This window comes from Paramisgurnus dabryanus, chromosome 1, assembly GCF_030506205.2.
Source record: "Paramisgurnus dabryanus chromosome 1, PD_genome_1.1, whole genome shotgun sequence".
NCBI classification, from domain to species: domain Eukaryota; kingdom Metazoa; phylum Chordata; class Actinopteri; order Cypriniformes; family Cobitidae; genus Paramisgurnus; species Paramisgurnus dabryanus.
The window spans coordinates 73,699,383-73,724,024 of NC_133337.1; the positions used below are offsets into that span (position 1 = coordinate 73,699,383).

The following is a 24,642-nucleotide window of genomic DNA, read 5'->3' on the forward strand; positions in this document are numbered from 1 at the left end:
GGTACTAAGTTTGGTTGCTAGGGAGGAAATTGGCATCCCATAATAATCAACCTTCAAGCCACAAGTAAAACGGTCCAACCCCCGTGTCTCTAAGATGTTCTGAAGCGGAGAAATAAGGCTTTGTTTATTCCGTTGCTAGGGTACTAAGTTTGGTTGCTAGGGAGAAAATTGGCATCCCATAATGATCAACCTTCATGCCACAAGTAAAACGGTCCAACCCCCGTGTCTCTATGATGTTCTGAAGCGGAGATATAAGGCTTTGTTTATTCCGTTGCTAGGGTACTAAGTTTGGTTGCTAGGGAGAAAAATGGCATCCCATAATGATCACACTTAAAGCCACAAGTAAAACGGTCCAACCCCCGTGTCTCTACAATGTTCTGATGCTGAGATATAAGGCTTTGTTTATTCCGTTGCTAGGGTACTAAGTTTGGTTGCTAGGGAGAAAATTGGCATCCCATAATGATCAACCTTCAAGCCACAAGTAAAACGGTCCAACCCCCGTGTCTCTATGATGTTCTGAAGCGGAGATATAAGGCATTGTTTATTCCGTTGCTAGGGTACTAAGTTTGGTTGCTAGGGAGAAAATTTGCATCCCATAATGATCAACCTTCAAGCCACAAGTAAAACGGTCCAACCCCCGTGTCTCTATGATGTTCTGAAGCGGAGATATAAGGCTTTGTTTATTCCGTTGCTAGGGTACTTAGTTTGGTTGCTAGGGAGAAAATTGGCATCCCATAATGATCAACCTTCAAGCCACAAGTAAAACGGTCCAACCCCCGTGTCTCTATGATGTTCTGAAGCGGAGATATAAGGCTTTGTTTATTCCGTTGCTAGGGTACTAAGTTTGGTTGCTAGGGAGAAAATTGGCATCCCATAATGATCAACCTTCAAGCCACAAGTAAAACGGTCCAACCCCCGTGTCTCTATGATGTACTGAAGCAGAGATATAAGGCTTTGTTTATTCCGTTGCTAGGGTACTTAGTTTGGTTGCTAGGGAGAAAATTGGCATCCCATAATGATCAACCTTCAAGCCACAAGTAAAACGGTCCAACCCCCGTGTCTCTATGATGTTCTGAAGCGGAGATATAAGGCATTGTTTATTCCGTTGCTAGGGTACTAAGTTTGGTTGCTAGGGAGAAAATTGGCATCCCATAATGATCAACCTTCAAGCCACAAGTAAAACGGTCCAACCCCCGTGTCTCTATGATGTTCTGAAGCGGAGATATAAGGCATTGTTTATTCCGTTGCTAGGGTACTAAGTTTGGTTGCTAGGGAGAAAATTTGCATCCCATAATGATCAACCTTTAAGCCACAAGTAAAACGGTCCAACCCCCGTGTCTCTATGATGTTCTAAAGCGGAGATATAAGGCTTTGTTTATTCCGTTGCTAGGGTACTAAGTTTGGTTGCTAGGGAGAAAAATGGCATCCCATAATGATCACACTTAAAGCCACAAGTAAAACGGTCCAACCCCCGTGTCTCTACAATGTTCTGATGCTGAGATATAAGGCTTTGTTTATTCCGTTGCTAGGGTACTAAGTTTGGTTGCTAGGGAGGAAATTGGCATCCCATAATAATCAACCTTCAAGCCACAAGTAAAACGGTCCAACCCCCGTGTCTCTAAGATGTTCTGAAGCGGAGAAATAAGGCTTTGTTTATTCCGTTGCTAGGGTACTAAGTTTGGTTGCTAGGGAGAAAATTGGCATCCCATAATGATCAACCTTCATGCCACAAGTAAAACGGTCCAACCCCCGTGTCTCTATGATGTTCTGAAGCGGAGATATAAGGCTTTGTTTATTCCGTTGCTAGGGTACTAAGTTTGGTTGCTAGGGAGAAAAATGGCATCCCATAATGATCACACTTAAAGCCACAAGTAAAACGGTCCAACCCCCGTGTCTCTACAATGTTCTGATGCTGAGATATAAGGCTTTGTTTATTCCGTTGCTAGGGTACTAAGTTTGGTTGCTAGGGAGGAAATTGGCATCCCATAATAATCAACCTTCAAGCCACAAGTAAAACGGTCCAACCCCCGTGTCTCTAAGATGTTCTGAAGCGGAGAAATAAGGCTTTGTTTATTCCGTTGCTAGGGTACTAAGTTTGGTTGCTATGGAGAAAATTGGCATCCCATAATAATCAACCTTCAAGCCACAAGTAAAACGGTCCAACCCCCATGTCTCTACGACACTCTAAAGTGAAGATATTCCATCTGGGACGCTTTTATTCCTTTATATGGGCATGTTTCCTGCCCCATTATAAGTCAATGGGAAATTTTGGGGGCCTCTTACACCCCAGGGGTACAGCTTACACCCCATTGTGATGTATGTTCTTACAGAGCCTGTCAGCCTCCTTAAATGTGATAACCCACAAGTTTCTATAAGTTTCTCACTCGCAGCTATGACTCGTCAAAGTTTGTCTCAATGTTAAGTCAATGGAAATTTTGGGGTGTTTGAGCCCCCCGTTTAGGAATTCGGAAGGTCCCATCAGTTAGAAAAGTCATAGCATAAATCTACGGACCAGTCTTAAAAGTTTTGTAAAGTTTTGTGGGTGTAGCTTGAAAGCTCTAGGAGGAGTTACAGTCAGAAAAAGTGGGGGAGCATAAGAATAATAATAATAATAATAACTAGATAGGTACATTTCCTGAAGAAAATGTGAGTGGTGCTTGCCGTGGCAAAATTCTGGGGACCATATATGATTATACTCCAAGCCAAAAGTTAAAAGATCCAACTCCCGTGTCTGTACGATGTTCTGATGTGGAGATATAAGGCTGTGTTTATCCAGTTGCTAGGGTACTGTATTTGGTTGCTAGGGAAAAATTTGGCATCTCATAATGATTACACTCTGAGTCCTGAGGCATACGGTCCAACCCCCGTGTCTCAACGATGTTCTGATGCAGAGATATAAGGCTTTGTTTATTCGGTTGCTAGGGTACTGTATTTGGTTGCTGGGGAAAATTTTGACATCCCATAGTGATTACCCTCCGAGTCATGAGTCAAACGGTCCAACCCCCGTGTCTCTACGATGTTCTGATGCGGAGATATAAGGCTTTGTTTACTCTGTTGCTAGGGTACTGTATTTGGTTGCTAGGGAAAAAATTGGCATCCCATAATGATTACACTCTGAGTCACGAGTCAAACGGTCCAACCCCCGTGTCTCTACGATGTTCTGATGCGGAGATATAAGGCTTTGTTTACTCTGTTGCTAGGGTACTGTATTTGGTTGCTAGGGAAAAAATTGGCATCCCATAATGATTACACTCTGAGTCACGAGTCAAACGGTCCAACCCCCATGTCTCTACGATGTTCTGATGCGGAGATATAAGGCTTTGTTTACTCTGTTGCTAGGGTACTGTATTTGGTTGCTAGGGAAAAAATTGGCATCCCATAATGATTACACTCTGAGTCACGAGTCAAACGGTCCAACCCCCATGTCTCTACGATGTTCTGATGCGGAGATATAAGGCTTTGTTTACTCTGTTGCTAGGGTACTGTATTTGGTTGCTAGGGAAAAAATTGGCATCCCATAATGATTACACTCTGAGTCACAATTCAAACGGTCCAACCCCCATGTCTCTACGATGTTCTGATGCGGAGATATAAGGCTTTGTTTACTCTGTTGCTAGGGTACTGTATTTGGTTGCTAGGGAAAAAATTGGCATCCCATAATGATTACACTCTGAGTCACGAGTCAAACGGTCCAACCCCCGTGTCTCTACGATGTTCTGATGCGGAGATATAAGGCTTTGTTTACTCTGTTGCTAGGGTACTGTATTTGGTTGCTAGGGAAAAAATTGGCATCCCATAATGATTACACTCTGAGTCACGAGTCAAACGGTCCAACCCCCATGTCTCTACGATGTTCTGATGCGGAGATATAAGGCTTTGTTTACTCTGTTGCTAGGGTACTGTATTTGGTTGCTAGGGAAAAAATTGGCATCCCATAATGATTACACTCTAAGTCACGAGTCAAACGGTCCAACCCCCATGTCTCTACGATGTTCTGATGCGGAGATATAAGGCTTTGTTTACTCTGTTGCTAGGGTACTGTATTTGGTTGCTAGGGAAAAAATTGGCATCCCATAATGATTACACTCTGAGTCACGAGTCAAACGGTCCAACCCCCGTGTCTCTACGATGTTCTGATGCGGAGATATAAGGCTTTGTTTACTCTGTTGCTAGGGTACTGTATTTGGTTTGCTAGGGAAAAAATTGGCATCCCATAATGATTACACTCTGAGTCACGAGTCAAACGGTCCAACCCCCATGTCTCTACGATGTTCTGATGCGGAGATATAAGGCTTTGTTTACTCTGTTGCTAGGGTACTGTATTTGGTTGCTAGGGAAAAAATTGGCATCCCATAATGATTACACTCTGAGTCACGAGTCAAACGGTCCAACCCCCATGTCTCTACGATGTTCTGATGCGGAGATATAAGGCTTTGTTTACTCTGTTGCTAGGGTACTGTATTTGGTTGCTAGGGAAAAAATTGGCATCCCATAATGATTACACTCAGAGTCACGAGTCAAACGGTCCAACCCCCGTGTCTCTACGATGTTCTGATGCGGAGATATAAGGCTTTGTTTACTCTGTTGCTAGGGTACTGTATTTGGTTGCTAGGGAAAAAATTGGCATCCCATAATGATTACACTCTGAGTCACGAGTCAAACGGTCCAACCCCCGTGTCTCTACGATGTTCGGATGCTGAGATATAACTGTTTGAATTTTATGTTGCTAGGGTGCTGAAAAGTGGTTGCTAGGGGCGTGGCTTAGTAAGTCTTTAAGGATCCTGAGAAACTGATTGGATGCCTGAGTAAAATGAACCCACCCCCATGTCTCTATGACACTCAGGTGCAAAGATATCCATCTGGGCATTTTATAATGGCAGTCTATGGGAGATGTTGCTAGGGTGGCCAAAATTGTTGCTAGGGGCGTGGCTTAATAGCTCTGAGATGATCCTGAGAGACTGATTGGATGCCGGAGTGAAATGAGCCCACCCACTTGTCTGTAGGACATTGTAAAGCGAAGATATCCCAGCTGGAACTTTTTTATTTCCTTATATGGGCATGTTTCCTGCCCCATTATAAGTCAATGGGAATTTTCGGGTGCCTCTTACACCCCAGGGGTGCAACTTACACCCCATTGTGATCCATATTCTTACAGAGCCTACCACCCTCTTCAAATGTTGTAACCCACATGTTTCTATAAAATCCTCTAGCGGAGCTATGACCTGTCAAAGTTGGGCGCAATGTTAAGTCAATGGGATTTTTCGGGTGGTTTTTTGCCCCCCTTTCAGAAATCCTGCACCCGATCCCTTATAAAAGTCATAGCACACCTCTCCTCAATAATCCGGTCGATTTGAGACCTCTTTCGTGGGACTACGTTAAACCGTGCGGGACGAGTTACGCGCCGAAAAAGTGTCCAGAAAAAGAAGAATAATAATTATAAATAATAAGTATGAGCAATAGTAATAGTGATGCCTTGCATAAATGCAAGCACCACTAACTAGATATTAAAGTTTGAGGACAAACTTTATGTTGGCTTGAAAAAGCGTAGCCTGAACATTTAAAATGGTTTGACAGAAGTTTATTTTAGTAGGCTATCTGGCTGTTAGCATGATTAGCATGAAGTTAGCATGATTAGCATGAAGCTAGCATGATGTTAGCATGATCAGTATGAAGCTAGCATGAAGCTAACATGATTAGCATGAAGCTAACATGAAGCTAACATGATTATCATGAAGCTAGCATGATGCTAGCATGATTAGCATGAAGCTAGCATGAAGCTAACATGATTAGCATGAAGCTAGAATGAAGCTAACATTTATTCCGTTGCTAGGGTACTAAGTTTGGTTGCTAGGGAGAAAATTGGCATCCCATAATGATCAACCTTCAAGCCACAAGTAAAACGGTCCAACCCCCATGTCTCTATGATGTTCTGAAGCGGAGATATAAGGCTTTGTTTATTCCGTTGCTAGGGTACTAAGTTTGGTTGCTAGGGAGAAAATTGGCATCCCATAATGATCAACCTTCAAGCCACAAGTAAAACGGTCCAACCCCCGTGTCTCTATGATGTTCTGAAGTGGAGATATAAGGCTTTGTTTATTCCGTTGCTAGGGTACTAAGTTTGGTTGCTAGGGAGAAAATTGGCATCCCATAATGATCAACCTTCAAGCCACAAGTAAAACGGTCCAACCCCCGTGTCTCTATGATGTTCTGAAGCGGAGATATAAGGCTTTGTTTATTCCGTTGCTAGGGTACTAAGTTTGGTTGCTAGGGAGAAAATTGGCATCCCATAATGATCAACCTTCAAGCCACAAGTAAAACGGTCCAACCCCCGTGTCTCTATGATGTTCTGAAGCAGAGATATAAGGCTTTGTTTATTCCGTTGCTAGGGTACTAAGTTTGGTTGCTAGGGAGAAAATTGGCATCCCATAATGATCAACCTTCAAGCCACAAGTAGAACGGTCAAACCCCCGTGTCTCTAAGATGTTCTGAAGCGGAGATAATAGGCTTTGTTTATTCCGTTGTTAGGGTACTAAGTTTGGTTGCTAGGGAGAAAATTGGCATCCCATAATGATCAACCTTCAAGCCACAAGTAGAACGGTCAAACCCCCGTGTCTCTAAGATGTTCTGAAGCGGAGATATAAGGCTTTGTTTATTCCGTTGCTAGGGTACTAAGTTTGGTTGCTAGGGAGAAAATTGGCATCCCATAATGATCAACCTTCAAGCCACAAGTGAAACGGTCCAACCCCCGTGTCTCTATGATGTTCTGAAGCGGAGATATAAGGCTTTGTTTATTCCGTTGCTAGGGTACTAAGTTTGGTTGCTAGGGAGAAAATTGGCATCCCATAATGATCACACTTAAAGCCACAAGTAAAACGGTCCAACCCCAGTGTCTCTACAATGTTCTGATGCTGAGATATAAGGCTTTGTTTATTCCGTTGCTAGGGTACTAAGTTTGGTTGCTAGGGAGGAAAGTGGCATCCCATAATAATCAACCTTCAAGCCACAAGTAAAACGGTCCAACCCCCTTGTCTCTAAGATGTTCTGAAGCGGAGAAATAAGGCTTTGTTTATTCCGTTGCTAGGGTACTAAGTTTGGTTGCTAGGGAGAAAAATGGCATCCCATAATGATCAACTTTCAAGCCACAAGTAAAACGGTCCAACCCCCTTGTCTCTAAGATGTTCTGAAGCGGAGAAATAAGGCTTTGTTTATTCCGTTGCTAGGGTACTAAGTTTGGTTGCTAGGGAGGAAATTGGCATCCCATAATAATCAACCTTCAAGCCACAAGTAAAACGGTCCAACCCCCGTGTCTCTATGATGTTCTGAAGCGGAGATATAAGGCTTTGTTTATTCCGTTGCTAGGGTACTAAGTTTGGTTGCTAGGGAGAAAAATGGCATCCCATAATGATCAACCTTCAAGCCACAAGTAAAACGGTCCAACCCCCATGTCTCTACGACACTCTAAAGTGAAGATATTCCATCTGGGACACTTTTATTCCCTTATATGGGCATGTTTCCTGCCCCATTATAAGTCAATGGGGAAATTTGGGTGCCTCTTACACCCCAGGGGTACAGCGTACACCCCATTGTGATGTATGTTCTTACAGAGCCTGCCAGCCTCTTCAAATGTGGTAACCCACAAGTTTCTACAAATTTCTCGCTTGCAGCTATGACCCGTCAAAGTTTGTCGCAATGTTAAGTCAATGGAAAATTTGGGGTGTTTGAGCGCCCCGTTTAGGAATTCGGTAGGTCCCATCAGTTAGAAAAGTCATAGCAACAATCTACGTACCAGTCTTAAAAGTTTTGTAAAGTTTTGTGGGTGTAGCTTGAAAGCTCTAGGAGGAGTTACTGTGAGAAAAAGTTTGTACCAGAAGAATAATAATAATAATAATAATAATAATAAGCTTAGATACAACAACAGTATGTTGGCTTTGTCAAGCCAACATAATAATAATAAGTATGAGCAATAATAATAGTGATGCCTTGCATAAATGCAAGCACCACTAATAATAATAATAATAAGTATGCAAGATAGTAATAGTGATGCTTTGCATAAATGCAAGCACCACTAACTAGATAGGTACATTTCCTGAAGAAAATGTGAAGTGGTGCTTGCCGTGGCAAAATTCTGCTGACAATATATGATTATACACCAAACTACAAGTAAAACGGTTTAACCCCCGTGTCTCTACGATGTTCTGATGCGGAGATATAAGGCTTTGTTTACTCTGTTGCTAGGGTACTGTATTTGGTTGCTAGGGAAAAAATTGGCATCCCATAATGATTACACTCTGAGTCATGAGTCAAACGGTCCAACCCCCGTGTCTCTACGATGTTCGGATGCCGAGATATAACTGTTTGAATTTTATGTTGCTAGGGTGCTCAAAAGTGGTTGCTAGGGGCGTGGCTTATATCTATGTAAGTATCCTGAGAGACTGATTGGATGCCTGAGTAAAATGAGCCCACCCCCATGTCTCTATGACACTGTGGTGCAAAGATATCCATCTGGGCATTTTATAATGGCAGTCTATGGGAGATGTTGCTAGGGTGCCCAAAATTGTTGCTAGGGGCGTGGCTTAATAGCTCTGGGATGATCCTGAGAGACTGATTGGATGCCCGAGTAAAATGAGCCCACCCACTTATCTCTACGACACTCTAAAGCAAAGATATCCCATCAGGAACGATTTTATTCCCTTATATGGGCGTGTTCCCTGCCCCATTATAAGTCAATGGGGAATTTCGGGTGCCTCTTACACCCCAGGGGTACAACTTACACCCCAATGTGATGTATGTTCTTACAGAGTCTACCACCCTCTTCAAATGTTGTAACCTACATGTTTTTACAAAATCCTCGAACGGAGCTATGACCCGTCAAAGTTGGGCGCAATGTTAAGTCAATGGAATTTTTCGGGTGGTTTTTCGCCCCCCTTTCGAAAATCTTGCACCCGATCCCTTATAAAAGTCATAGCACACCTCTCCTCAATAAACCGGTCAATTTGAGCCCTCTTTCATGGGACTACGGCAAACCGTGCGGGACAAGTTAGGTGCCGAAAAAGTGTCCAGATATAAGAAGAATAATAATAATAACCGAAAGCAATAATAATAGTGATGCTTTGCATAAATGCAAGCACCACTAATAACTAGATAGGTACATTTCCTGAAGAAAATGTGAAGTGGTGCTTGCCGTGGCAAAATTCTCGGGACAATATATGATTATACTCCAACCCAAAAGTAAAACGTTCCAACCCCCGTGTCTCTATGATGTTTTGATGCAGAGATATAAGGCTTTGTTTATGCGGTTGCTAGGGTACTGTATTTGGTTGCTATGGAAAAATTTGGCATCCACTAGTGATTACACTCTAAGTCACAAGTCAAACGGTCCAACCCCCGTGTCTCTACGATGTTCTGATGCGGAGATATAAGGCTTTGTTTACACTGTTGCTAGGGTACTGTATTTGGTTGCTAGGGAAAAAATTGGCATCCACTAGTGATTACATGCCGAGTCACGAGTAAAACGGCCCAACCCCCGTGTCTCTACGATGTTCTGATGCGGAGATATAAGGCTTTGTTTACACTATTGCTAGGGTACTGTATTTGGTTGCTAGGGAAAAAATTGGCATCCACCAGTGATTACATGCCGAGTCACGAGTAAAACGGTCCAACCCCCGTGTCTCTACGATGTTCTGATGCTGAGATATAAGGCTTTGTTTACACTGTTGCTAGGGTACTGTATTTGGTTGCTAGGGAAAAAATTGTCATCCACTAGTGATTACATGCCGAGTCACGAGTAAAACGGTCCAACCCCCGTGTCTCTACGATGTTCTGATGCGGAGATATAAGGCTTTGTTTACACTGTTGCTAGGGTACTGTATTTGGTTGCTAGGGAAAAAATTGGCATCCATTGGTGATTACACTTTATGTCACAAGTCAAACAGTCCAACCCCCGTGTCTCTACGATGTTCTGATGCGGAGATATAAGGCTTTGTTTACACTGTTGCTAGGGTACTGTATTTGGTTGCTAGGGAAAAAATTGGCATCCACTGGTGATTACACTCCAAGTCACAAGTCAAACGGTCCAACCCCCATGTCTCTACAATGTTCTGATGCGGAGATATAAGGCTTTGTTTACTCTGTTGCTAGGGTACTGTATTTGGTTGCTAGGGAAAAAATTGGCATCTCATAGTGATTACACTCTGAATCACAAGTCAAACGGTCCAACCCCCATGTTTCTACGATGTTTTGATGCGAAGATATAAGGCTTTGTTTACTCTGTTGCTAGGGTACTGTATTTGGTTGCTAGGGAAAAAATTGGCATCCCATAGTGATTACACTCTGAGTCACAAGTCAAATGGTCCAACTCTCGTGTCTCTACGATGTTCTGATGCGGAGATATAAGGTTTTTTTTATTCGGTTGCTAGGGTGCTCTTATTTGGTTGCTAGGGGCGGGGCTTGGGAGTGGCCAATGATGTGACCAGTTGTTACACTCCGAGTCACAAGTAAAACGGTCCAACCCCCGTGTCTCTACGATGTTCTGATGCGGAGATATAAGGCTTTGTTTATTCAGTTGCTAGGGTGCTCACATTTGGTTGCTAGGGGCGTGTCTTGGGAGTGGCCAATGATGTGGCCAGTGATTACCCTCCGAGTCACGAGTAAAACGATCCAACCCCCGTGATTCTACGATGTTCTGATGCCGAGATATAACTGTTTAAATTTTATGTTGCTAGGGTGCCTAAAAGTGGTTGCTAGGGGCGTGGCTTATTAGCTCTGGGACTACCCTGATAAATGCAAGCACCACTAATAATAAGTATGCAAGATAGTAATAGTGATGCTTTGCATAAATGCAAGCACCACTAATAATAAAAAGCCCAGTAAGAACAGTACAGCGCATTTTCAATGCACTGTAATAAATGTGGTAATGTTACCTTCAACAGGTCTTTAATGACATTGGTTGAGAACAGACAGACATTCAGTTAACCTTAGTCCTTACTGAGAGAGAAAACACACAAATATAAATTATTTTTCACTTACAGAACTGTGGTGTACTCACTTAACATAATAAATACATTAAAGAGCACCAATTATGCTAATAAATTAGCACGTTAGCACGTTATTGTAATATCCCATAGTACATACATGTTATTAAAACTTGAACTAATGCACTGTGAGTCATATAAATTGCTTACATACCTCACCGATTTCTGCATGTCTGGAAAACGCTCGGATTTAGTTCCTGTCTCCGCCTCCCAAAATGTCTAGTGTATTCGGATTGGTCAGATAACTACTTAACTGTTATTGGTCAACTGGGATCGGCGTGTGTTTGAAAGGTTACGCCCCTGACTACGCGTGGGTTTTCCGGTTCTGACTGAGAGTCACAGGCAACGTAAACAAGCGCTATATTTCTCTATAAACGATGGTGTCTGTACTGCCTTACCACTTCAAGCTCGATCCAGAGAGTTCAGACGGCCGTTACAATATAAACGATCTCCGTCAATGAACGCGATTGGATTTAACTTTTTTAGGTGTCCTTAGCTCTGCCAGAATGCTAAACGAAGACGAAAATGTGTTGCAAAGACATCCAAAAGGTAATTATAACGTACTACATTACTTTGCAAACTATATGGAAACACCAAATGTAGCACATAGAAAGTATTTTTTGAAATGATTATAAAACTATTTCATTTGTTAACATTATTTTACCATAGTAAACTTTATTATAAAAGACCGCTTACATACTATATTACTGTGCAAACTATATGGAAACACCAAATGTAGCACATAGAAAGTATTTGTTGAAATGATTATAAAACTATTTCACTTATTAACATTATTTTACTATAGTAAACTTTATTATAAAAGACTGTTACATACTATATTACTGTGCAAACTATATGGAAACACCAAATGTAGCACCAAGAAAGTATTAATTGAAATGAATGTTCTACATTATTTCACTATGGTAAACTTTTTTATGAAAGACTGCTTACTTATAAGTGCTATGTTTTTACTTATTAGGTTTTAAGGAGAATGCAACATGTTCCAGGGCCTCTTACCTGCGTGATTCATCATGCAGGTTTTGCACAAATTGTCTAAATCCCTACACACAGAACATTTATTGTACCGACTATAAGCCTTTGAGGTGCAGGACTACAGTAAGTTTTATTACATTTTTAAACCAATAACACTAAAGTATCATTATAGTAACAAAGTACCCAAAAGAACAAAAGATGTTACTTTAAAGAAAATATAATAGTCAGTCAAAAGTTTTTTTTATTTATTACCAATATATATTTAAATGTTAAACAATATATAAATAAACATACTTTATTAACCATATTGTGCTCTTGTTTCAAAAATTGTTCAATTCATTTCTTACAGCTATCTATTCAGATAAATGGCATATCAAAGCTTTGTCAGCTGGTGCTATTTAAGACGACACTATAAGGTTATCATCCTGTCGTGTGTTGTTCTCCAGATACGCTTGGAGCTTCCTGATCAGATCGGTCACAATTTTGTCTTTCAACGACCCCTGCACTGAAGATGGCATGCAATCACGTCCTCCTTTGAAGGTCTCTCAAACTGTGATGCCAGGTCCATTGGAATCGGGGTTTCCTTCAGCTTATCTTCAAATACCTCATCAAACACAAGCCTGATCACATCCTCCACATAACTGTAGAAATATTGCGGTCAATAAATCATTTGTTTTGATCATTTATTTCCCTGCTTCATAAATTAAGTTTTTAATTATGAATGTATTTGAAATAAAACATTACTGCTTACGGTATGTCACTTGTGTGTTTTGGGAACATAGCCTTGTACTTTCCCTCTCCTGCTTTTGTTACGGCTTGGTGACATTGTAATGGATGGCTGCAAGGTACAAATACCTGTAAAATATAAACAAGCAATTAATTTATTGTAAAAGTAAATACTACTTTATTTAACACAGTTACTAAAATACTTAAATACCTGCACAGCATTCCAATAAATGAGAAAATCAAAAAAAATTTTGCTGCAAATCTGAAATCTCAGGCTACGGACGGCAAAGGCATCCACTGATGATGATGATGGAAACATTGTGAAACGATGCTACTGCCTGGGTTCCTATTATTATGCAGAGAAAAAAAACTTTATCATCATCAGTTATACATCTAAGACTGGTAGTGGTATCACTAGCTAAATACATCATATGTGTTACATACCTTTGCTCCTCATATGCCAGTCTAACTCCTTGTACTGTGTGTAATGATGTTGCATGTTTGCATACAGTGTAGAAGGATGTGTCCAGCTGCGAATCTAGGATATAGACAAATAAAACAAACATGTATTCAGTCAAAAATACATATTATAACAATAGAGTACAACGACTATAACTCGTTAGACTATTCATTAAAACGTTAATGTATTACATATTACATGGCCCAACATTAGCAACACACATTACATGTTTACTTCGTTTCAAAATCTAAGAAAGCTTCAAGTAAATACAACAGTAAAATACATATAACTTTAAACAAATCATCTGTACTTAGAGCTTCTTGAGTTTGATCATGAGAACAAATTTTACTGGTAACAGTTTAGCAGGCATTTGTATTTGTATTTATCTTAGCAACTTAGCAAGTTTGTAAACATGTCTAAACCAACATCGATTAAAAAAACGATAGTCTGCATAATTCAACATACACGTGTGTAAATATGGTACGTTGTTTATGAAATACAGTATTACAACACAAAACAATTAGCTTGCAAGCTTAGCTCTACACGCACATTATGTTAATCTCCGGTTACCAGTTACGTAACGTATAGTAAAAGGCAAATAATAAACGTGAATACTTACAGCCTGTGATCCAGAAGTGCACAGTAATCCAACTTTCAAGAGGAGACGTCGTGCAAATCCAGCTTCGGTTCATGAGAAGCAGTTATTGTGAAAACTCTGTGAACAACTTCTGACTGGATTTTTCCGGAACCGTATTAAACATGATGTCCTCTGTGGAAGTCCATAAAGTGCTATTTTTCCCTCGCATCTAAAGAGACAGCGTCTACTCGAGAGATTTAATCGCTTAACCCTTGTGTGGTGTTCGGGTCTGTGGGACCTGTTTTTAATGTTTACTAACAGAAAAATTATGCAATTAATCATAGTTTCAACCTCAGATTCATTGGCCTTGGCTCATTTTCTATAAAGAACATAAAAATGAACAACTTGATAATGACTGTACACTGTACACCCCCCCCTACACATTTATATTACATATGTGGTGTTCGGGTCCACTGGACCCGGGGTTAATAAGAGAGTAAAAATTGAATGTGCTATGTAACTTCACTCTGTTTTTCTTCTATCTGGGACTGATGTGAGTGCACGAGTGTGTTTGTATATATGTCTGTACATATGTGATGGATCCATGTCAGAGTTTTGTCCCTCTGCACTTGCTGTAACAGCGCAAGGATACAACATGTTATATATCAAGGATGAACACTTCTGCCCCCACTGTCCCAAACACTTTACCTTCTGTCTAACAGGAACCATTCTACATTTTACCATAATATCCCTTACAAAAAATAACCATGGTTGTATTATAGTAAAAGTGTAGAAATCATGGTAAATGGTGTCTTGATAACCATTTGTAAAACCATGAGTTTACCACAAAACCTATGGTGTGTGCGCACGTGTGTGTGTGTGTATGAGTGCGTGAGATAAAGAAAGTAAATAGAGAAGTAGAAATAGAGAAAGTAAAAATTATATCCAAGCATTTTTATAATTTTAGGTTGTAGCCAATAGCAACACATTGTACTGCAGTGTGTATGGACATAAGATGGACAGGAAGACACAGTATACGTCTGTAAAATGCAAGAAATGCATAATGCAACACAGCTACAGGGGAAATAATTTGCTTCTTATGTGTTGTGTAGGCTGGCATGAACAGGTTATATTCAATGTGGATGATATGTTATGATACCGCATCTTTCCAGATGGGGCTTGTGCTATGTAAACTGACACAAATGTGTACAATTTCAAACTTAGTTCAAAGAATTAAACATCAAAGTGATGAAAAACGTATTTGAGATGAAAAAGTTATAAATACTTATTTAAGATAAACATGTTTTTCCTCAATATCTGGGGGAGAATAGAATTTTCTTTTCTTATTTCATATTATCACAAAAACGAATAGCACTTTAATCTATAAATAGTCCTCTACTAGTGGTAAATGACAAATATTAACCATATATTCTGTTTATTTTACTTGCAATAAGGCTAAAGTAAACATATGTAAACAGTTATACATAAATTTGTATGACTGCATTGTTTTAAGATACAAATAATGCAGTGGGTCCACTAGACCCACAAACATTGTCTAAGTAACAAAAATATGAACACCACACGAGGGTTAAAACAATAAAACAAGAGTTTGCAAACAGAGTCAAAGCAGGGACTCACAACCTCCGCCATTTTAGCTCTCTTCTGACTCGTATGTACTTTTTGAATATCGTTAGCATGTACTAATGCACACATACACACAAAATGATGTTTAAAAACGTGTATCCCATAATAGGTGCTCTTTAATAAATGTGGTAATTTTATCTTCAACAGGTCTTTAATGACTTTGGTTGAGAACAGACAGACAGACAGCAGACAGTTAACCTTAGTCCTTACTGAGAGAGAAAACACACAAATATAAATTAATTTTCCACTTACAGAAATGTGGTGTACTCACACAACATAAAAAAAATAATTAATAAATGTGTTAAAGTTACCTGTAAAAGGTTTCTGTGTAAATTACTTTTTGGTGGCAAGTAGACAGTCAGTCAGTCAGGCAATCTCCCCCTGACTGAGAGAGATTCAATCTTGTGCAGGAAACGTTTGCTCTAAACTGTGAGAAAACACACATAAATATGAATTATTTTTCACTTACAGAACTATGGTGTACTCAAACAACATAAAAATACATTAATAAATGTGGTAAAGTTACCTTTAACAGGTCTTTGGTTTGGTTTGGACTTTGGTTGAGAACAGACAGACTGACAGACAGTCAGTCAGTTAATGTTAGTCCTTACTGAGAGAAAAACACACAAATATGAATTATTTCTCCACTTACAGAACTGTGGTATACTTAATGCACATTAACCTGCTCATAAAAATGAGTCTGAGGCAATAGTGCTGTCAAAATCGCGTTGTCACGTCGTATACAACTTAACACAAATTACCGTAACCGAATCAGTATTAAAATGAAGAGTCACGACAAACAACACATTTTTAAAGTTTAAAAATGCTTTAAAGGTGATGAATGTGTCTTCTTTCATATCATGTGTTTCTCCTCCTCTCCAACTGCCATCCTACGAGCTCTGATGCATTGGTTGCTCCTCCCACTTGGACTTTCCACATAGAGCTGCTCTCATCACTCTGCAGCCCCCTTTGACTGTGTTTGGTCCCTTTTGGCAGGCTTACTCCTTCCGCATTCTCCTGCAGCCCCTCAGATACACTTAATGAGACATGTTGTCTCCATCACCGCCTCCTCAGCTCCTTTCAGGTTTTCTGAACACAAATAGCTCAATACATAGACAATTAGTTTCTTCATCTAACACTTTACTTCCAGATGGTTTTTACAATACACATAGGTCGATCGGCAAACATTTCATGCAGTGTTAAAGGTGTACTTTTGTTAGTTAACATGCTCATTAATGCAAGGTAAAACATCAATTCTGTTAAGATTAGTATTCTCACACATTTTGTTAAGTATGGCTTTGATGATCATTCCTTTTCTATACCCTTTTATCTACCATCCCTTGTGATTATAGATGATAGTAACTTTTTTCTTCACTATTATCCGTCAAATAAAATTTTCATTCTTATCATAAATTAAATTTTCAAATGTTTATTACAATTATTTGTCCCATGTGCATCTATGATAACACTATTTATGACTGAGATATTTTTCACTTCTGTATGATCTCATAAAGTTTCCTGACACTCTGAGGCCCTTTTTTGCTTCCACATCTGGCGAAATCATCTGCTCTCCTGTGAGCCTACTCAATGACAACAAATCACTCTATATACATTTTAGCAGCAATCAACCAGACTAACCTTACAGCATATTGGAATAGTTGTTCATCCATTCTAAACCTGTATGATGTTTTCCTTCATAAGTAAATGCAAACGAGTATCTATTTCCTATGCAAATCAAAAACACAGTGAAAATGTTTATCAATTGGAGAAACATTTGTCAGCAAAGTATGGTTTTTGGAACATCAATCTTCTTGTCATTAATTGATCTCAAATTGTAGAATAGATACAATTTAGATTTATTTGCTTGAATTATGGTAATGCTAAGTTTGTCACAATAGCTAGTTATTTCTTTCCTCTATTCTCATAGCTATTATAATATTGTATGGTGTTATTTTAATTTATTTATTTAATCTATTTTATTTTCCTTTCCTTCCTCTGTAGTATACCACATTTTAAAGCCATAGTAGATTTATAGGAGTCTGTTTTGATTTCAGAAAAGGTAGTCATACCTAACATCATAAATTCTTGATCAGCCTTTCAATTTGTCTAGCTGATTTTCTCATAAAGATTGTATGTGTCCCTATAGTTATAAGGTCCTAACTAAACATTGAACTGCTGTCTCACTCTTCCCCTCTTTCACTCAAAGGCTTGTATGAAGATGAAAAAGTGTTCAGTGTCCAGTTTTTCTCTTGTCTCCAAGAACAATATTGTCTTTGTGGGTCTCCTTCTGGATTACACTCAGTCTTTTTGTTTTTCATCTTGTAATTGTCTCTGAACATATGCGCAGTGCCCCCTTCACTGCTTGAGATCAATCATAGTCCCATTCAGATAGTATGTGTCCTCAGTCCAGTTTATGAGCTGCTCCTCTCTTTGCAACTCCAACATTTTGATGTCACACAGTTTTTGCCATTGTCTGTTTCTTGCCAGTCTTTCATTCACTTTCTTGAATGTCAAAGGATGTGATTGATCAGCCCCACCAAGTTCAGCTTAACCCATGCAAAATATTGCCTTTTGATTTACAATAAAATTTATTTTGTGACCACCTTCCATCATCAGATGAAGACTCCTCTTTATTTTGTTAAGTCTTTTTTAATAACTTGGCCTCTATACTAGACTTTGCCTTAAAACTACAATTCCCTTGAGCATTCGAATTGGCCTTTACTGGTCACATCTGGTGATCATCAGTACCCCCTCCCTTTTCTCTTCTCCCTCTCTCTCTCTCTCTCTCTCTCTCTCTCTCTCTCTCTCTCTCTCTCTCTCTGTCTCTCCTCAAGCATTTCTCTGTTGTTAAACTCTTAATTTTCTTTCTTTTAGTTTATATTTTTATTTCGTTATATTTTTCTCACACAATGCCACATCAAATGTTTCCTCATTTGAACATTTAAGTTTCTTATCTTCCAATTCTCCACACAATAGTTGTTCAATCCTTATTTTTCCATTAATGTGACTGCCATAATCTTTTCTTGTAATAGACCACCACGAGCCATATCAGGTGAACAATACAATCTTTAAACAAGCAAAACTGCTCTATTAGGTGGCCACCTGATTGCATTGCCCATCGAGAAAGCCGGCTGTGTTCTCAGGTTCTGTGCTCTTTTTGATGTCCCGTCTGGTTTCAATTGTTTTGACCAAACCTTAAATTTCAAATGTATGCTTGATAACCTATAAACCAAATTGTTAACCAAACCGTTTTTCAGTAATATCCCATTAGCATTTATGTCAAACCCTTTATTTATTCATACTAATCCCTTATAGGGCTTATCAACCATTCACCTTACACCAACTAGGCAGTAATTACACTCCCTCTTTTTTCAGCCCCAATTTATATATTCTCCCAAATAGTTATTCAGATTCTCAATGTGTCTTTAAAACAAGTTTCTTTCCAATAATGTCAAACTCCATCACGCACTTTTGTGCTTTTTTGGGCGAGCTATACTTTTCCTATCGAGCACACTTATTTATTTGAATCGAATTATTCAGCTTTTAGAAGTACCTGTGTACTTTACTATAATAATTAATATTTTTGGCTACAATAACTCCACAATATCTTCAAATATCATATGTATTACCCAGCATTTATAACTGTGTCTTATTCTTATCGTATTCATATTCATACTTATATTCTTACTCATATTCACATCTTTCACAAACTGTATTCCCTCTCCACAGTTTTAAACAATCCTTCACTCCACTTAGTGTAACACAACACCTCTCTGTGCTCTCTGCAGAGCCACAGAAGAAAGACACACCCACTGCTCACTCAGCCCCCACTCTTTCCATCTCAGACATTCTCACACAGACTCATGTTATCACGGACACATTACATTCTCACACAAAAACAAATACAATTAATAACACAAAACTGTACTTTACCCAAAGTACCTTGCTAATTAAAACAAAATAACCACTACACTTCCTCAACGTGGTTATACGACTAAAACAACAGACCATTACACTTCCTCAACATGGATCTGAATTAAAACAATAAAATATACCACTTTAAGGCGGTATACTGTCAATTTTGATACACTTTCAACCACACAAAATTGACCTGTGTGCCATACACTTCCGACCACAGGCACAGACTTCTATATCATACACTTACACCCACAGATATAGGCAACAATTATGCGTTCTCTTCACTTAAAATCTGTTTTCAAGTCACTGTGATCAACAAAGCCGACCCCCAGTAAGTCAAATACAGATTCATGCATGCATGCCTTAGTTAGATTGTACCCTTGAAATCAAAACCCAGTTCACATATATGGTTCGTAAATTTAGAAGAGCTTAAATGTCTCACCACGTTGAGCAAATTCTGGCAAACAACACAAACCTAATTAATAAGCAAAAAGTGCTTACCTTAGTATATGGCCATACGTTGTTTGTGTTGTTCGTCAGGTCTGCCCAGGTGGTGCGATTGTCCAGCTCTTTTCTATCCCGGGTTTCGGCAGCAAATGTTGTGGTTTTCCTTTTCCTCAAATGAAACCATCTTCAGTCTTAGGTTTTGATTTCAAGAGATAGACTTTTATTATCCGGACTAATCAAAGCAGAGCAGTCCGGCACAAACGCCAAGACTCACTGAAAAACTTTTCCTTGTACCACAGTATTTAAGGCTGTCTTCGCATGCAATCCATGACCTTTACATTGACCTTAGCATATGCTTCTATACAAAAGGGTTTGTAACATGAAGCAACATATGGTTTATATCATATAGAAAAACATGGTGATCTCATTCACGGGACTGTAGGTCCTTTGTTCCTACCCACGCCATGTAGCGACCTTCAGCATGTACTTTTTGAACAAACTGCAATGCATGCTGGTAATTTTCCTACAAACACAATGGTTAACTATGTGATACATATAACTTATATCCATATATAAAAACATAAAAACATAATGGTAAAGTATTTGATACACATATTCGGATTAAAACAAACTACTTCAATATCACCGGAGTTCGTCCACTCTTAAGTACCACATCAACGCAAAGCATCCAGGAGTTAACATGAATCCGGAGGTACGACCTAGCATGTCCCGTAATACCAAAGGTAAAGAGCCTGATTTTTTATTTAAGGTTTCCGTTCAATTGCACAAAAAAACCTGAAATTGATACTGCACTGTTAAACTTTTGGTAAATAATCATTCTGAAGCACTTTATCCTGAAGATTTTGTTTCCTTAGTAAATAACTGTTGGTCATTTTGTTGATTGTTATGGTCATTATTTGCACAGTGAAAAAATAATAAGAGTTTTTGAACTTTAATATCACTAATGCTGATTATTCATTGATTAATTTAAATCGAAATATTTAACACTTTCACAGTAAAAAATATGTTTGCGATTAATTTATATTAATTAATTCCAGAGTATGTAGTTAATTAGATTAAATTGTTTTAATCAATTGACAGCCCTAATATATATATATATAGGGTGCGATTTGCCAGGGGGGATGCGTGGGATTTCCCCCTTTCTGGTCAATGTATCCATGCCTCTGCTTAATTATTTTTATCCCCCCCTCAAAGTGATCAGTGCTACTACACTAGTGGCGAAACGGATCACAAAACTTTTCACGGATCCGTGGTTTGATTAAAGTCAATTTTGTTTTTAAATACGCTACTTTGGCTGGCTCTGATACAGCTGCCGCGCAGCCTCTCTGTATTCACCACTCTGCAGACTTGCTCAATGTCCCGCCCACGGCGCTATCTGATTGGTTACAGACCCGGTTACAACTCACGAGTAATAGCCTATCAACACTTGCGAGATGGTTATGGAGCTGTGTGTCGAAACGATGGAAGGCAGCATATTCAGCAGCATATTATTCAGCATATTAATAAAGCGGGAATAAACATAACAATCTGATTATCTGTTTATGATGACAAGCAGAGTTAGTGTCCCAGTCACACCACTGAGAATGGCCGAAGTTACACATGATAAATGCCGATGAGGCGTTTAGCGAGGCGCGGGCGCGTCCAGTTCGTGACTAACGTAATGCATCTGTCTTTTATATCATTTCACTGTAGCTCAGCATCGCGGTGTAAAGTTAATGTTATTACTTTAAAAGCAGCAGTAAAGCTGTTTCTACTGTAATGGTTTAACTTTGCAATCAATACATTGTTCATATTATGTTTAAGTTGACACTACGTTGTGCCATATATTTTTGCCATTCAAGATTTAATTGTTGCGTGTTTTTTCGTTGTGCATGATCACAGTTCATATGTGTGGGGAAAGATAAGCTATTAGAGTAAAAATATTGCGTTAGGCTGCTTCATGAGTTAATAAGAAAAAAGATTTTACAATTCCTGCAAATGCAGTGATGAAGTTCATGTTCTCATGATTTAGTTTTATGAATGAAAATGTTTTGAAATGTGCTGTGGACAGAGACGCATTGTCAAGAATTAAAAAAAATCGTCAATAAGCTCATAATTTGTGCGTAAATAGTCTAAATGTTTAGTTTTAAAACCATTTTAAAAAGCTGGTTATATTTTGATGTTTCTGCGCAAGTTCAGCAGACAGTGAGTTTCGGGTTTGTTCCGATCAGAGCTCGTGAGCGGAGAGCGCATTTCTTAATATTAAAAATATTTTTCAATCACGTGGATGCGCGGCGCGTGCACGCACAGAGTGAAAGTTAGAAGGTCAAGATCCGATAAATACGGTAAATAATGCAGGTTTCTTGAATATAGCCAAATACATGTTAAATCATGCTTGATTTATTAAAAAACTCTCCAACTGCTTTCTTTGCAATCAGAAGCTTTAGCTTACCTGAAACTAACCTGAAATGAATGAAAGGACCAGAGATGTATTTCATTATTATTGCCATGTAGTACTAAACATGTAACCTTATCTCTCTCTTAAACACAGCTGAAAATACACGCTGATGGCAAGTGCTGCAATCCTATATAATACAGATTTCATTTTAATTTTGATTCATTTGTATTTTTTAATATGTAGAGCAATTTATTTAATTTGGATAAATTTGTCTGTCTTTTATCAGACTTACCAATTGTTATAATTTATATTTGTGCTGGTCAGTTATGAATAATAGGTAACATTGAACTGCTAGCAAAAACTTGAGAATTTGGTGGGGCAGAGGGGCCTTTCCCCTAACAGATGTTATCTCACTCCAAACTTTTAAATAAAACCTGAGAGCCCTGCATTCGCCACAACAAACTTGGTCAGACATTTAAGTTCATCACCTGATAGAACACAATAAGTATCAAAAGTCTGTTGATAATGCAAAACAGGCAAGACATTCAACCCTCACTCAACCATCCATGTCATGGTCTCATTTAACCACTTGTATTGAACATAGCCTACTTTACAGTTACTGCTGTTAATTTTAGATGGTTACAGTTATTGGTTTCAATAGCCAAACCAAGTTTAGCCTCTTAAATACCAAATAAACATATTGTTTATGTATATTTTCATTCTTTCTTGTTTGTTGCTTGAGAAGAAAAAAAAATCGGAAATCGGATCGGAATCGGTTAATTTGCTTGTTAAGAAAACCGGTATAAAAACCGGCCATGAAAAATCAAGATTGTGCATCCCTAATGTTTATATATATATATATATTCAAAAGCGATAAACAGCATTTGTATAATGTATATACATTATTTTCCTTTCCTAAAACACAGGAGCATGGATCATAACAAGTGGATTGAGAGAAGGCATTGGCAGATATGTAGGAGAGGCTGTGAGGGATCATGCCACTGCAGTGTCCTCTGTGGCGCTGAATAAAGTGGTTCTTATAGGCATTTCTCCTTGGGGCCTGGTACAAAATCGTCAACAGCTTCTAAATGATGAGGTAACACGACAGAATGTATGTTAAAATCTTGCATGGGTTTCTTTATTCTGTTAAACACAAAAGACGATATTTTGTTACATTTTGGTAAACAAAATTCAATGGGTACCATCAACTGTGTGGTTATCATCATTCAACAGAATAAAGAATAAATGTTTAGAACAACATGAGTAAATAATAAACATTTTTGGGTGAACCATTCCGGTAGCACTTTATTTTTCAGTACGTGTACTTACCTTGTACATATATGTTAAATAAGTTGTACTTACCGACAAATGTGTGGTACTTACTTTTAGGTATCTACATGGTAATTAATTGGTATCATTACTGTACTTACCAGTGGTACATACTGTACTTGGTAGTTATTATGTAACACTAGATAAGTACTGGGTAATAACAGTTACATACTTATAGTGGTAGGTATACTGTAACTAACGAGAAACATTACTTTACTTACAAATAAATGTACAATATAAGTATTTCGTACTTACAGGCAAGCTAGGGTAAATAACAGCTATTTATAGGGTACATATATGATAGTGTATGGCACCTGCAGGCAAGTGTAAGTTATACTTATACCATACGTATATTGAAAACAAGGAACAAACATTACTGATGTGCCATTTTGGTACTCCGTATCTTTGTCCTTTAAAGCAAGCATTAAATAGCCATATGCATTAACTACTGGGTAAATTCACTAGTATGCAGAGATGGGGACTCGAGTTTGAGACTCGGACTCGAGTGCGACTTAAGTCACAGTGACTTCATACTCGACTTGAGACTCGTCTTCAAAGACTTCAGACTCGGACTCGAGCTGCGGGACTCGTGAACACTGTTTATTTTTAGGAAATGTCTGATGAGCTCGCTGTTATTCCCCTCCCTCCATTACCTACAACCTGCCCATGAGGTAACACGTGACGTAGCTACTCCACGTGCGCAGCCACACATTAGCAAACTTACATGTCAACTGCAACGGCCTCTGCTGTGCCATTTATCGGAAGCTTTGGGTAGTGCTGTGATGGACCCGTGGTTTGGCTCGCATGAGATTTGCGGATTAATATGCAATTTAAATAGGGAAAGTTTATGTTTCTAGGCAGGGTTCTAAATTAACTTTTTTGACCACCAGCCAATCAACATTTCCACTAGCCAAATTTTTTTCCAGTGAAAATAAGAGAAATTATGAGTGTCACTGCACTGAATGTAACAATGATTCGTTTTTTCTTTCGCGTACATGCGACAATCCTGACAAAACATGACAAAATTTTCGTGATCAAACATATGCTTTCTTCGTTTCTCTGTCGATAGACATAAAGCTTTACTGGGGCACAGGCCCCCAATTTTTTGCTGACTTTTTTT

At 38.9% G+C, this 24,642-nt stretch overlaps 1 protein-coding gene and 2 long non-coding RNA genes across 7 annotated transcripts in view; 1 reads left to right on the plus strand and 2 right to left on the minus strand.

The window, feature by feature from the left end:
* Positions 1-10,985, minus strand: part of LOC135734536 (uncharacterized) — a 45,369-nt gene extending 34,384 nt beyond the window's left edge. Inside the window, exon 1 of the long non-coding RNA XR_010527395.2 lies at positions 10,920-10,985. This is a non-coding gene — a long non-coding RNA (uncharacterized lncRNA). The remainder of the gene's footprint in view (positions 1-10,919) is intronic.
* Positions 1-24,642, plus strand: part of LOC135734533 (transient receptor potential cation channel subfamily M member 4-like) — a 564,782-nt gene that overhangs the window by 210,423 nt on the left and 329,717 nt on the right. For all 5 annotated transcript variants that reach the window (XM_065253375.2, XM_065253376.2, XM_065253379.2 and 2 more), the window contains one exon: positions 23,120-23,289. In XM_065253375.2, coding sequence (XP_065109447.1) covers positions 23,120-23,289 — 170 coding nt within the window. The remainder of the gene's footprint in view (positions 1-23,119; positions 23,290-24,642) is intronic.
* LOC135734537 (uncharacterized) lies at positions 12,344-14,042 on the minus strand. Its single transcript, XR_010527397.2, has 5 exons — positions 13,829-14,042; positions 13,194-13,287; positions 12,961-13,095; positions 12,775-12,878; positions 12,344-12,664 (listed from the first exon to the last, which is right to left on the minus strand). It is a non-coding gene; the product is annotated as an uncharacterized lncRNA (long non-coding RNA).